A 15,911-nucleotide genomic window follows, 5' to 3' on the forward strand; every position below is an offset into this window, starting at 1 on the left:
AATAAATTTTCCTATTATTATTAAAAAAACAGAATCTGTGTGTGCAAGTGTTTGCCTGCGTGCGTGCGTTTGTGTGTGTTTTATGATTTTTTTTGGTGCATCGCCTTTAAATCATGTTACAGGATTTAATGCTTGTAATATGGATGTAATTTTTGAATGGTATTTTTGGTAACTTAACTAACATGCTTTTATGAAAAAATAATATTAAATTCATATCTTGTAAGAAAGGTCAACTGTTTCATCTTATTTTTTTCAGTTACAGCAAAAATCAGGATTTTAAAAGATTATCATTTAAGAATAATAAACTCAGTTTACCCTATACCGAGCGGCTTTGACATTGCTAACAATCTTAGATATTTTTCTCAAACACTTATTGGGTTAGTGATGGCATTATGAATTGTCACCTTTTGCTAATATTCATTATTTTTAAAATTTTATTTAAAAGTGGTCGCGGTTATTAATTTTGGTTTTTTGATGTTCTCTGATTTGGTATAGTGATTTTTAAACAAAATACTAAATAATGGGTGTAATCTTGTGATGCTTAAATTGCAAATGAGTCTTGTTAACAGCTGAGTTGATCATTTAGCTTTTATTCAGCTATATTCCAGACTTGCTGCATGACAGGATCAGCCCATGTTACTTTTTATGTTATTTTCTCTACAGCATTAACTCTCCATTTTTTGAATCTAAGGTCAACTGTCAAGTTCTCACAAACTTTCATATTCTTTCTTTTTTTGATCTGAATTAAGCCATTAATCAAACTTTATGTATCAATCTTGTTATATGCTGCATGTAAGCACAACAAACAACCTAATTAAATTGTTCACGAAGAATGAAAAAAATCTATGTATTATTTACAATTACATAGATGTCTATTTTTATCACCAACATCACAACCTTGTATATTCTGGACTAGAATTTAATTTTCATCTAATCTTGGTTTATTATGTGTTTCCTGGGTTCATAAGTTTGTTGTTCTTTTTGTGAACACTGATAATAAATATGCAACAATAATTTTATTTGACAGAAATATAAATAGTTTTAAGTATAAGGTTGTTGATGCAATAATAAATGATATAATAAATACAATTAAGTAATAAGTACAAACTTACCAACCTGTTGAGCTGCTAATATATTAGACAAATTAAAAAACTCTGAATTTAAAAACGAAAAAAAAATTAAGTAATAAATAGCAGCCTAATTTGACAGATGGAAAAGTGTTATCGAAAAGAAAGGGTTAAAAGTTAATATTGGTAAGACGAAGGCAATGGTGAGTGGGGAAGGTGGGGAGCGAGTGATAAGTAAAATAGACTCCTGCGGGGTATGTGACAGGAGAGTGAAGGCTAACTCGGTATTGTGTATAGGATGTCAGAAGTGGGTGCATAAGAGATGTAGTAGTGTGAGGGGGGCACTGAAAAAGGTGGAAGGTACGTTCAAATGTAAGAAATGTGTTCATGGTGTGATTAATAGGACGGACGCAAGGACGTGGTTGAGTGGTGGTATTGAAAGAGTGGAAAGCTTTGTTTATTTAGGGGTTAAGCTGAACGCGGATGGAGGATGTTTGAGCGCTGTTACGGCTAGAGTTCGTGTGGGATGGATGAAATTTTGGGAACTTGGTGGAGTATTGTGTGGAAAGAAATGGTCAGTGAAGATGAAAGGGAGGGTATATAAAGCATGTGTGAGAGCAGCGATGGTATATGGTGGTGAAACTTGGGTGTTGAGGAGAGAGGAGGGAAGTGTACTGCAGAGGGCTGAAAGAGCTATGGTGAGGATGATGTGTGGGGTTAAAGTGAAGGATAGAAGGAGTAGTATAGAGCTGATGTCGATGATGGGACTGAATGAAGACATTGTGACATTGGTAAGGAGATCGAGATTGCGGTGGTATGGACATGTGTTGAGAAGGGATGAAAGATTCGGGTTTAGGCGAGCGTTGGAGTTTGAGGTTGAAGAAGTGATAGGAAGGGGTCGTCCGCGATTGGAATGGAGAAAGCAGGTGGAGAAGGACATAATGAAAGCGGGGTTGCGTGATACTGAGGCGAGTGACAGATGTGAATGGCGTCGAGGGGTATTTCGGTTTCATCATAGGTAGCCAAACGGCAACCCCCGATCTCGGGGAAAATGTCGTCTAAACGTGTGTTGTTGCTGTAAATAGCAGCCTAATGTCTTCTGCTGTTATGTTTCAACCCACCAATGATAAATCACTGTTAAGTATAGCCCAATCTTCAACAATGATATTTCATTAACCTATTAATAATTTTGAATGAAAAAATTAATTTGTGTTGCTTTCAACACTTCGTGGTTTATAACTTTGTCATTGAGCATGTTTAATTTTTTTTCTTTCATACAGAGTGCTGAAAGATGTGCCGTTGAGTACAAAACATTTATTCATAAGGCGTAAAACAAATAGAGAATGCTTACAAGTGTTTCCTGATCTTGATTATATGCATTTGTATGAAACTGTTGAATGCATTATTAACGATGTGTCAGTTATACTCACAGGTCAACATGGTATGACTTAATTGTCTATTTAAATTGCGTGACAGTATCTTTAACATTTTTATTTGTTTTTTTCATTTAGTTATCATTATAATCAGATTATTTCACTTGTTCTTTGTTCCTTTTGTTTAAAAATGTCAAATGGAAATGTATGTAGCATACTGTCTAAAACGTATTGCATTCTTAGCGAATTTTTTAAAATATTGTGTATTAAATATTAATCCCATGCTCTCTTGCTTTATTAAAAGACTATCCGTAAAATTATTATTACTATTATTATTACTACTATTAGTATTATTACTATTATTATTGTTATTATTATTATTACAATTATTAAGAAGTTATATAACCACAACAGGGAATACACAAAAATTGTTGGCCGGCAAGATGGCTCAGTGGTTCAAATGCTCGCTTAGTCAAACATCTCAATGGCTATTATATTCTCAGCGTATATGATGCGGTGCTTGCGCGTGCACATAAAATACATGTGTACGTCGTGTGAAAAGGATAAACAGCCTTTATGGCGAAGATAGCTGCTTCAAATCAATGGTTGAAGATATGAAGAACATAATAAAAAGATATATAGACAATATATCTGTAACATTATTATTATTATTATGAGAAAAAACATGGGCGAAGACAAAATGTCCCTATACCCGCGACACAAAATTAACTATAAAATTTTAACACATAAACAATAATGTACATGAATATATGTTAATATATTCTGTTCATACATAAAGATCAAACAAAAAAAAATAAATAAATAAACAAAAATATAAGAGAATAACTTCGATTATTAATTCAGCTTTATATATATATACGCAAACATTTCTTCATAAAAATTCCATTTTCAAGCTTAGTCAAACATCTCAATGGCTATTATATTCTCATATATATCGTCCTTTCTTAAAGACATTCATGTCAAAACAAACGTTTATACCATCATCCAAAATCTATAAACAGCATTCACGAGTAGTCATACTTCAACTCCGCTCTCCAATCGTATTTAAATTTAGCATTCATAAGAAAATCATCCAACTTTTTTTTAAACTCATTCAAATCACTGCAATTAACAACATCATCATTCAAATTATTCCAAATATTAATAGTTCTATTAACAAAATAATTTTTTCTTAAGTTCGTATGGAATGTCAATGCTGTTAGCCTCATCTCATGTCCTCTTGTTCGTCTGGTGGCTCTCAATATTTCCGGCAAGCTTCGTTGGTCCTTTTCATTCAACATGTTAAACATCGCTATCAAATAACCTCTTATTCGTCTGTATTTTAGTGTTGGTAGTTGTAAAAATTTTAATCGGTCCTCATATTTCATTTCCTCACAGTCCTTGATCATCTTTGTCGCCCTTTTCTGAACCTTTTCGATCGCTTCTGTTTCACGTATTGTCCATGGTGACCACACACTTGCTGCATACTCCAGCTGAGATCTAACTAAAGATTTATATAATAATATAAAAACATTTTTATCAATATCTTTAAAATTTCTGTTTATTAAACCCAACAATGAAAATGCCTTCTTAACATTTCGATGTATATGCTCAATAAATTTCAAAGATGTATCAAAAATAACACCCAAGTCTTTAATTTTATCAACAAAAAGTAATAGGTGCGAGCTTATGTTATAATCATAATTATTATCTGATACAGAACAACCAAACTTCATCACAACACATTTTTCTTTATTTAATTTAACATCATTCTGCAAACACCACTCATTCAAATCATTCAATCCCCTCTGCAATACCACACTATCTCTATCTGAGTTCATAATTTTAAACAACTTTGCATCATCTGCATAAATATACATCGCAACACCATTTAAATCCTGAAACAAATCAAATAAATCATTAACATACATTAAAAACTAAATTGGCCCAAGCACACTACCCTGTGGGACTCCACTCTTTACTTCACAATATCTTGACATACCATCATTCACTCTCACACGAAATGTTCTTCCATTCAAATAATTATAAACCCAATCAACCAATTTGTCATTCAACCCACATTTATTCAACTTAACCATTAATTTACTATTATCAAATGCCTTTTCCCAATCAGTATATACTGCATTAATCTCATAACCTTTATCAACAGCCCTAGACCATTCATCCATCAATTTTAACAACTGCAGAACAGCTGATTTTTCCTTGACAAACCCAAACTGTTTTGTATTCAGCAAACCACTTTCAATCAAATGTGACATCAAAGCATCCTTTATTATAGACTCCATCAATTTACATGTTATGCATGTCAGTGCAACAGGTCTATAATTTTTAGCTTCCTTTTTATCTCTTTTTTTATAAATGGCTGTAACAATACTTTCTTTCCATACATTAGGTATGACTCCCCATTCAAAAGACCTAATAAATAATGAACTTAAGTAATCATAAATAGATTCTTTACATTCAAACAATATCTTTGCACTAATGTTATCAGGTCCAGACGATTTAAATACATTCATCAATTTCAGTTTATTGAAAACAACCTGTGGTTCAAAATCAATCACATTCATTAAATTAATTGTTTCTTCACACAAAACAGTTTCCTGTGTGCAATCATTATCCCCCTTACTAGTACTATAAACAGTGGTTAAAAAATCAGCCAAAACATTTGCTTTTTCACATTCATTTGTTACAACAATCTTATTTCCATCTTTATCAACCCCATACAAACTATCTATAGAAAACCTATCTTTTCTACTATTATTTACCTGTTTCCAAAATATCTTAGGATTAATTTTAACCAATTTACCCAATTAACCTTTATTAACTTGATGTCTCTTTTAACTTTGTTTTCTCACCTTCTTAAAATCATCAAATATCTTATTATCCCTGTACTTAATGAACTTTTTCCATAATAAATTTTTTTCTCTTATTGAATTTAAAACAAAATTTGGTAGTTTAAGGAAATTATTTTTTTCATTTTCATTTATATACTTTACTGGTACAAATTTTTAATAGCACCTTCAATAACAGAAACAAACCTATCCCAAATCCCATTAATTATTGATTGTTTGCTATTGTCACCAACATTTATCATATCCATTAATGCATGAGATAAATTTGCTTTAATAAATTGATTCATTGCCACATAATTCCCTTTATTGAAATCAAAACGCTTAATTGACTGTTTATTTTTTTTCCATTTTACTAAACATGAGAAGCTTATCCTTATGTGATCACTTTTACCTATTGGAGGATTACATTTAATATCATGAACTATATTTTTTTCCTGAACAAAAAGCAGATCCAATATGTTTTGCTCCTGCTGGTTTCTGAACCTTGTAGGAAAATCAATACATTGATACAAAAAACAGTGATTTATACAATCAATGAATTTCCTCTGAATGGACTTGACACCTCCAGAAGTTGAAACAGAATTCCAGTCTATAGACGGGACATTGAAGTCACTTACAATTAATTTCTTACCTCCTTTGCCTATAAATTTCTTAATCAGACACAATAAACCTTTATTATTATCTGAACTGGATCTGGGATTACGGTAAAGAGCCAGTAGTGATACCTCCTCTTTATATTTCAATATTCGAATAGCAAGATATTCTTCAAAATTCGCTATTAAATCAATTACTATAGATGAAATTGTATATTTAATATAAATAAATATCCCCCTATAACCCTCATCCATAAAAATTTTTGAATACAACCTATAGCCAGTAATTTGAAATTCACTTATATTATAGTTATTATTACGTATATTCAATTGTTCGAAAATGTAAAGCCAAAGCAACGCCTTGTCCTCTGGATCAAGTTTCAACAATTATTCTGAAAAGGTGCCCAATACTCCGCGCATACCTCCATAAATTAATAACCAGTTGTTGAAAAACCGCAACAATCCCAACGTGTTGGCGAAATGGTTTAACAATCTTAATTTATAAAAAAGGAGATCCAAAAGATCCGGTTAACTTTTGCTCCATAACATTACAGTACTGTTTAATCTATGTTTTAACCCTCTAATGAAAATTATAGAAAATGAGGAATTTAAACAGTGCGGTTATCTTTGGGGTCCAACCTATGATGTGAAAGCTAGAGCATGGCTTCAATTCGCCGACGACACGGTAATTATTGCACATAGTTCGGAGAGTTCGAAGAAATTGATCGATCTTAATCTTGCCTGGTGCAAATGGTTGGGCATGCAGATGAGAACAGATAAGTACTGTGTATTTGGAATGAGGAAAAATGATGGCTCATACGATCAGTTCCTATAAAAGTTGACAATAGTCAACATGCCAATTCCAGCGGTAGAAATGGGTCTGGAATTCAAATACTTATGGAGAGTTTATGATTCAGAACTAAAGGACACAAAAGCCAAAGAGGTGGTGATTTCCAAATTAACACGTCTCTTGAGATCTACGACCGAACTAGATGTTTCTACGCTAATGAAACTACAATTTTTGAGAAGATTCATTCTCTCACAATTGAAGTTCGAGCTGCGAAGGTACAGTTTTTTTTGACGTGGATCGCCAACAATTTGGATAACTTTGTTTCGGAAGCAGCAAGAAATTGCTTGTCAATACCCATAAGCGGCTGTGTGTCATAGATGCTGAGTTTACCATCAAAGAGTGGTGGCCACAACATTGTTCCACTGAGGGACACAGCGTTGAGAACAGCGTTAAAGATTTGAGATTTGCGCTCCATGGCGTGAAACATCGGTGGACTACAGGATGATTGACAATTTGCTTTTGGTCTCAAAATCAACTTCTCAGACACTGTAAAAGTTGGAAGAGGACCGAATTGCGGACGGCTTAAAGCACGTCGTCTTGCTTCAAAGTCAGGGCTCTTTGATCAAGTCTGTAACCGAGGTAATACTACCTTCGCGAATAAAACACTGGTCAAAGAAATTAGATTCGATACCAGGTACCCTATACAAATTCGCGAGAAAATATTTGATTCAGCAACTGCCGGCCAACGCAAATCTGTTCAGATAGGGAAAGACCGTTGACCTCTGTGACGTTAAAAAGACGCTTATGTACTCTTATCATATATAACGAGTAATAGGGTTTTATTGTGCATTTAATTATTTGACAATGACTATATTTTATTCTATTTCATATTTTATGTACTGATTTTTTGTAATAAAAGAGTTGTAAATATCAGTAATAGGTCACCGAGTTAGCTCAGTTGGTAGAAATGCCAAGTCGCGATGACGTGGTTTGAATACTCTGTCCGAAAATTAGAGACAATCATACCGTAGCCTATCCTAATAATTAACAAGCCTGCGCGCTGATACAGCGTAACACAATTAGGTGGCGAACATTACAGACTAGATAACAATAAGCCTTATATGTTAATACTCAATTGTCATTGTTTAAGGTGCATTATACTCGCCAATTTCAACCATCTGTCACGGCTACCTTGCCAGGAAAAAATCATTAAAACAGTAGAAAAACATATTCCCGCAAGCCAAGTTACCCGTTTGTCAAAATTCACTGCCAACCTTCCAGAGGTTTTATTTAAACTTTTAAGGACTTCCTACAGATGCAAACCTATCTATATGGGGTAATGTTCTAACGCGTTGTGTAACGCGCTCCAAACAAACAATCATGTTTTGCCAAATTGTGGTTTAGTAGCGACTCTGAAAAGATTCACAAATCGTCATGATAAAATGTCCTTAAATTTGAATGAGATCAGATCGTCTGCTAAGCTGGTGTGACAATGCAACCAGCAGAACCAGCAGAACCAGACGTCTTTAATTATCACACCATCTCGCCGCTATAATATGCATCGATCGCTATAATATGTACTATGTAATGGTCGATTTTCGGCAGCACATATATGCAATTTGTATGAGAAATTTTTAGAAAATATGCTTCAACATTTGAAATTCTGGTTTACCTGTCCCAATTGACATATTAATCATACTTAACACTATTAATTTTTTAATATAATCAACGCTATAAAAAATTAAATCTTAGCTCTTGGTGAATCTTTGCTGTGTGTTCTTGGATGTCTAGCCCCATTCTTATCGTCATCTATTTTGGATACCCTACCGAATTTAGTTGCTTCAACTCTAACTACATTTCCCTCCAGTCTGCATAGAGATATTTTAATGCTGTTATGCAATAATTTGTTGCCTGTTACTATAAGTTCGTATGTGTTTGTTAAAGATTTTTGAATTTAGCTATGTTGATTTTTTTTTTAATTTTTACTTTGTGGTCTTTTAACATTATTATGAATAAATTAAAAATAATTTTAGATTGATTAATATTACAGAGCCGGATTCGGCTTTCAGCCAGCCCTAGACAGAAAAAATGTCATTATAAAAAAATAAATTACTATACACTCTACACAAAAATGAATTATCTATCATTTTATATAGCTACACAGTCCTTTCCACAATGTGAATGATGTTTTCGAACAATTATATATGTTTAAAACAACAAAACTATATTGTAATATACATTTTGTAATAAAAAAAAGATTTCATTTAAACAAACGATTGAACCCAGATGATACAAAATCAATCAATCAATCCTCGTTTATAGTTTCCATCCGTTATGGATCAGACTTTTTTATTCCATTCATCAGCTTCTGTTTCCAAGCCGATCTATCCATTGCGTCTGCGGTACCGCCAGTGATCATAGTTTTTGTTTTGTCAAGGTTTAACTTTAGCCAGTGTTCGGCGAGCTGGGTATCCAGACCTCAAACTTTCTGGCTGCGTCTTGTTTCGAGGCCGCCGTAAGGACGATATCATCTGCATACTCACACTCCATATGTTATCTGAGCATATTCATTTGGTTATTTCTTCCATCACCGTGATGATAAGCAGGGGGCTGAGTATTGATCCCTGAAGGACGCCGACGTTAATGTCAAATTCATTCGTGTTACCCGCTGTTGTGCTGACGTTGCCATAACCAGCCGAACCAGATATTCGGGAACAACCTGTCTACGTAGACTCCACCTGATTGTTTAACGAGGCACTCTGTCAAATGCCTTTTCCAAGTCCACAAAAACCTGGAACAGTTGCTTTTGCTTGCCAAGTATATTTTCTGCAGTTGATAAATGATATAGATAGCATCAATGGTGGATCTCCCTGCCATGAAACCGAACTGGTAACCACCTATTCAAACGCACGACAACAATCTTCTCTCAATAACTTTTTTAATAACTTTTAGGGGTGTTCCAGAAGACGTATACTCCGATATGAGGAGCATTTCAGTGGGTCTCCTTTTCCTTTATATATCGGCACAGTTGTGCTACTGTTCCATTCCACTGTTAGTATCGATTTACTCTACATCTCTCGACAGATGTGTAAGAGGGCTCGAAAGCCTGTTCTACCAGATGCCTTGCTGATATCATTTGTAAGTCCAGACGGACCAGCCGCTTTACCCCCTTCATTGCCTTCAGCGCATCCTTAAGCTCCTCAACTGTGATGCCATAAATCCACTTGGAGTGCATCAACGCCACCCCAATTGGGTTTGTTTCATTCAATAACTGATCGAAGTAATCTTTTCAGTGATCCTTCACTTCATTCTGCATGCAAAGTTATTATGGTGCCTTTATTTTTCTTTATGCATGTGGCACCAACTATATCCTTTTTTAGTCTTTTGGCCTGATTTGCTATTTGGTAGAGTTACCGAATTTGTTCGTTTTTACTTCCAGTCAGCCATAACTTGCATTGATTTGCAAGAACTATCGCAACCTGACATTTCGCTTCTGTGTTCTTTGATCGGTATGTCTTTCTATCTTCACCAGTGTTCGTCTTCTGCCATTGTTTGAAAGCTGCTTTCTTACTGGCAATAACATTTTGCACCGTCTCGTTCCACCACCAAGTTTTGCGTTTGTGCTGGCGTTTTGGTCCAGATTTTCCACATACAGCTGTTGTAGCGATCACTAGGGTGTCCTGAAAAGATTTCCATGTTATGTCTACCTTCTCCAGACGATCCAGCTGTGCCGATACCAACTCCTCGAATTTCTCCCTGAACATGGGGTTTTTCAGTTACTCCTTACATCCCAGATGATGCAAAATAGCATTACAAATATCGAGGTCGCCATGTCTTGGTTTTACTCCACTGCCTGGTTTTCTGCCAAAATATTTTTCGTTTTCTTGATAATAATATATTTATTATTATTGTTGTGCTATATTGCAAAAACATTTTATTTTTCTTTATTTTACTAGTCGACCCGGCGTCCGTACCACCCGAAAAAATGATTCTCAACTAAGTATCAAGATTCTTAATTTTTCAAACTGAATGTTAATAATATACACAGTAGATTGTCGTCCTAATCAATAAACTAAATTTTGTTTTTAATATTATGTTTTTTTCATTTCAAATAAAAAATTATCCGAGTTCCGTTAATCAAAAACGTTTCTTAAGAACTGGTAAGGCCAGAAAATTCAAGAGATATAAATCACTTATAATAACTAGGGCCTATAATAACTAGGCGAATATCCGTCCATTTTTACTATCCGGTCATATTCGACTCCGCGGCTTCGGCTGGATATCACTGCCGGATAGTAAAATATACATTGTCTACATTTATTTTTAACTTCTATAAAGTAGACAAGTAGACATGCGTTAATTAATGTTTGTTACAGTTGGCCTGAATAGTTCAGTTTATATATATATATATATATATATATATATATATATATATATATCAATATATATATATATATATATCTGACAGAAGCATAAATTGTTACAGCAATAGTTGATGAAAATGATCTCTGTATCGGCATGACAAATAATATATATATATATATATATATATATATATATATTCATATACATGCGATCATTAACACACAAAGACAAACTAATGATGGGTTTGGTCGGCTTGGTCATTATCAACGTTATCAATGCATATGCAAAATAACGATTTGCGTGCAGCTGCTATAGCTTGATGCTTGTTTTCATAGACATCTTGATATATATTGACATAGATCTTCATCACAAGACACCTTAAATATATTAGCACTCAATAAAACTTTATCATTTACTAAATCTAGTTTTCTTTTTATTTATCGATCACGTCACTAACTCACTAAGTCATTAGCTATTCCATTAATAAATTACTTTATTTATTTGCCTTTTTATACCATTACTTTATTTGCATCTGGTACTGCAGGTATCCAAACGTTACTACAACTTTGCCGTGAAATCTGGAGAAATTGCTCAATGCCGACTGAATGGAACTATAGCATGACAATCCCGCTATACAAAGGCAAAGGTGATCCATTGAACTGTTCATCATATCGGGGTATACGTCTGTTAGAACACTCCCTAAAAATTGTCGAAAAAATCATTGAGAGAAGATTAACGTCGTGCATCACAATCGGAAATTATCAATTTGGTTTTCTAGCGGGAAAATCAACAATTGATACAATTCACATCCGTTGGAGTTCACCAAGGCTCGATTCTCAGTCCACTGTTATTTATAACTGTGATGGAAGAAATCACAAAACCGATACGCACTGGTGACATTTGGAATCTAGTATATGCTGATGATATCGTTTTAACAGCCACGTCTGAGCAGAATGCAGCACAGATGTTTGAAGATTGGAACACCAGACTCGCCGATCATGGATTCAAAGTCAACATCAGCAAAACCAAAGCAATGAACACTGGTGAACCCACCCAATCCACAGCTACTGGACGATGGTCCTGTTCAGTTTGTAAAGCTGGTGTAGGTAACAATTCAATCAAGTGTCGGCAGTGTAACCAGTGGCGTCACAAACGTTGTTCTAAAGTAATTGGTACTTTATCTAAAGTGTCCAATTTTGTTTGTCCTGCTTGCATCAATCCACAACAACAAATTCGAAATAGCACTGTTTTTGAAGCCATTAAGGTAGAGAAAGTCACATCGTTTCAATATTTAGGGGATGTTCTGGAAGGCACTGGAACAGATGAAGCAGCCTGAAATAAATGGCATCTCCTTGCCTCTATATTGATGCGGCGTGACATCCCACTATCACTACGATCAAGACTTTATAAATCTGTGATACGTCCGGTGTTGTTATATGGTGCAGAAACATGGCCAGTGACAACCAAACTGGAACAACAACTTCAACGAACCGACATGAATATGCTCCGATGGATGCAACGAATTAGTCTGAAGGATCACATCAAATCCACCGAAATCCTGCGTCGTGCTGGTTTAGATGATATAAAGGACGAATGCCGGCAACACCGTCTGCGGTGGTTTGGTCATGTCAAACGAAGTAGAAACAGTGCCATAACCTCTCTTGCAGATGTTGAAGTACTTGGCACACGTCCCAAAGGCCGTCCAAAGAAGTCCTGGTCGCAAACAATCGAGCAAGACATGAAAGCTCTAAATTTAAATGAAATGGATACAACTGATCGTCTAATTTTGCGCAAAAAGTTGATGGCAAAGAAAACAACGTCCTACCTCGGGGAACCGGTTCTCTGGACGCAAAACGAAGATTGATTGATTGATTGACTTTATTTTATTTTCATTACTTTATATGTTTATACATTTTTTTCTCCGTTCTTTATTTATTTATTCATTTATATTTTCTACCATTTTCTTCTATTGGCTTGTATGCTGTAACAACGTCCTACCTCGGGAAACCGGGTCTCTGGGCGCAAAACGAAGATTGATTGATTGTATGCTGTAACAATTTATGCGTCTGTCAGATCCTGATTTTTTAAAGAATAATAAAAAGAAGGCTAGTTGATGAAAATGATCTGTATATCGGCTTGACGTTTTCCACTTCTTTCACGTGCTTTACGATTTCTATTCGCCAACCAATTAGTTTAACATGTGGCTTCCCTTTGTTCATGTGTTTGTTGAAGTTGGGACATTCTAACTCGATTCTCTTCTCTTGCGATTTCTTTTTTCTCTGCGCCACCGACGGCATTGTAATTATCCACGAAGTTAAATAAAATAATTAGATAAATGAAAATGACGACAATTTAGCGAAATTAATGATATAAAATAAAAACTGCTCCACTTCTTTTTTTTATAAACAACTATTATTTCTAACCAAGATATAATAATTAATATACAATTAATATACTAATTATTAAGTATCTAAACATTTAAATTATTTTAATTTGTTAAATACAAAAAATAAAATTTAATTTTCAAGGTAATTTGATGGGCCAAAATTGCACTTATGCTACTGACTCAGTTCCATCGGTACTTATGATAGTTTTTCAATTTTCTCATTCTAAAGGTATAATATAGCTTTTCACTTTGGTCATATTATTAAAGATATTTTATAATGTATAACAGTTTTTACTGATTCTCAAAGTTAAGCTGTTACAATAATTTTATACAGTAATCATGGGTTCCCATATTACAGCATTTTAATGATGAAAATACTTTGATTATTAACGATATAAAATTTAAACAAACCAAGTCATACATAGTTAACTGTTTTATTTATTAAAAAAAATATCAATAAGCTTGGAGAAAAAATCATATAAAGCAACTTTGTTGAATTCATATTTTAAGGAACGCCAGCGTTGCTCCAGTCAGCTCAATGATTTTATGTAGGTCAGATATTGAATGCAATTTGCTAGATCTTCTTAGTCATGTGTGCATAGCATTTAAATGGCTTAATTTGTTTCGTCAGAACAAAATAGTTTGTCTTCACCACTTTTTGGATTGCGCTGTGACATCACAATATTTATGGTAAACTACGTCTTCAGCTATCTGATCATTATATAACATTTCTTTTTACACGTTTGCCTTAATCAGTTTTTACATCAAAGCTTCTTTAACAATTGCTACATGTTATTTCAACATGGCGATACTATTTCTGGTTCTGATTTGCCAACTTTCATTTCTAAATGAAACTGCTGCTAGCCGTACCAAACTGCACCAACATCAGGGCAAAAAATTTGTTTTTGTAATTTATTTTTAAAATGTTTGTTTTAGACTGTTTATCTTAAAATTTACAAATTTTAAAATTATTCCATTCGACAGAATATCACTCAATGATTGTAGAATGTCTTATGGCTTTAAAAAAGGATGTTTACAAAGTATAGTTTTATATTAACATTTTAATTATTTTACAATTTATTTGAATAATATTTATAAATGGTTATCGGCTGCTGATGGCTGAGACGAAATCTCGTAATCCAGTTCGTTCAGTTTTTAACGGTAGTTGTTCAGCGTGTAGTCCGGCGTCGTAGTGAAGGAATGACATGGCGTACATACTTACATAGTTGATTTAATTTTTGGTACATATCCTCATTTTATTCACTGTTCATCTCCTCGATTGATCATTTAACTAGATTTTAAGAAGCAACAGTGTGTAAACCATAAGACAGTCACTTATTTGATACAATTTAAACTGGAATGTGTTTTTTGTTCGAAAAATTAAACAACTTTAAACCGACTTTGTTTTCTCGCCAGCATAACACTATCAATTTTTGAATACTAAACTGATATAGCTGCACAAATGCATTATTTAGTAAGTTGAATAAATTTTGTGTTAACCTAGTTTAAATATTGACCAGTTTAATTAATAATGCACATAAAAAAACGGTCTAAGAGATTTAATTCAAAAATGTTATAGTATGGTTGTTGTTTCCAGAGGCTATTTTACCGCCAAACCATTCTGATTGGTGTCAAAGCAAACATATTTACAGTCATACCAAAAGCTTAGCCCAAAAGATGTGCAATAAGCTTACAAGGTCGCCATTCTTTTGTGAATGTTATTTTGGAAAAGTTCAAAACCATGGTAGTATTAAAAGAAAACTGATCGGAAAATCTATGTTAATTTTAATTTATTAAAATTAGCCTAAAGTTAGTTGTGTCAAATAATAACGAGACCTGTATTTTTAATGTTTAGAACTGAATTTTTGTATTGTTAAAAAGTTTTTGTACTATTTAATTTAGGATCTGTTATATGTCATTGCGTATGGCGCAAGCCAATCTCGAGAAGTAGCAAGTCATTTGTTGTTTTATTATTGGCCACAATTAAATCCAATGTGCTTTGATTTTTCTGGAATACACGGCACATATCATGGTAGCTTTTTAAAATATTTTTCGTTTTTTCATTGTTTGGGTCTATTAAAGTTTTGTGAAATAGGTTTATGACAAAATTAACAATCAAAAAAAAGAAGTTTGATAATTACAACATATACTGCAATTTTGATACATTTTATCCTATTTTTTTGATAGATTATTTTTTCGAAATAAATTTTTACATCACTTTCTCGAACCAACTTTCATGATCATTGATTTTGTTTTTAATTGCAATACTTCCAAAGAATATGTTATTTCAGTTTATTTTTCAGATGCTGTTTTTAATCCCTTTTTGGTACTTGTTTGAATCTGTAACAAGTCTTTAATATATTCTGTTCATTTATCTTGCATTTATTGAATACCAAAGCAAACTACCTACCGGTTGAAAACGATTGTAAATCAGAACTGACTTATTTATTCTGCACGTTTATTC

General features: G+C 33.6%; 1 protein-coding gene across 1 annotated transcript; it reads left to right on the top strand.

The window, feature by feature from the left end:
* Nucleotides 1–246: 246 nt before the first annotated feature.
* Nucleotides 247–15,550, top strand: HELRODRAFT_90301 (hypothetical protein; the record flags this gene model as incomplete). The annotated part of the gene is made up of 6 exons (XM_009032380.1): nt 247–377; nt 2,348–2,508; nt 8,449–8,619; nt 13,590–13,676; nt 14,432–14,487; nt 15,350–15,550. Coding segments are annotated over 6 exons (807 nt in total), but the record flags the coding sequence as incomplete, so codon positions are not given.
* Between the last annotated feature and the right edge of the window lie 361 nt (nt 15,551–15,911).

Source organism: Helobdella robusta, assembly GCF_000326865.2.
Source record: "Helobdella robusta unplaced genomic scaffold HELROscaffold_80, whole genome shotgun sequence".
Taxonomy (NCBI): Eukaryota; Metazoa; Annelida; class Clitellata; order Rhynchobdellida; family Glossiphoniidae; genus Helobdella; species Helobdella robusta.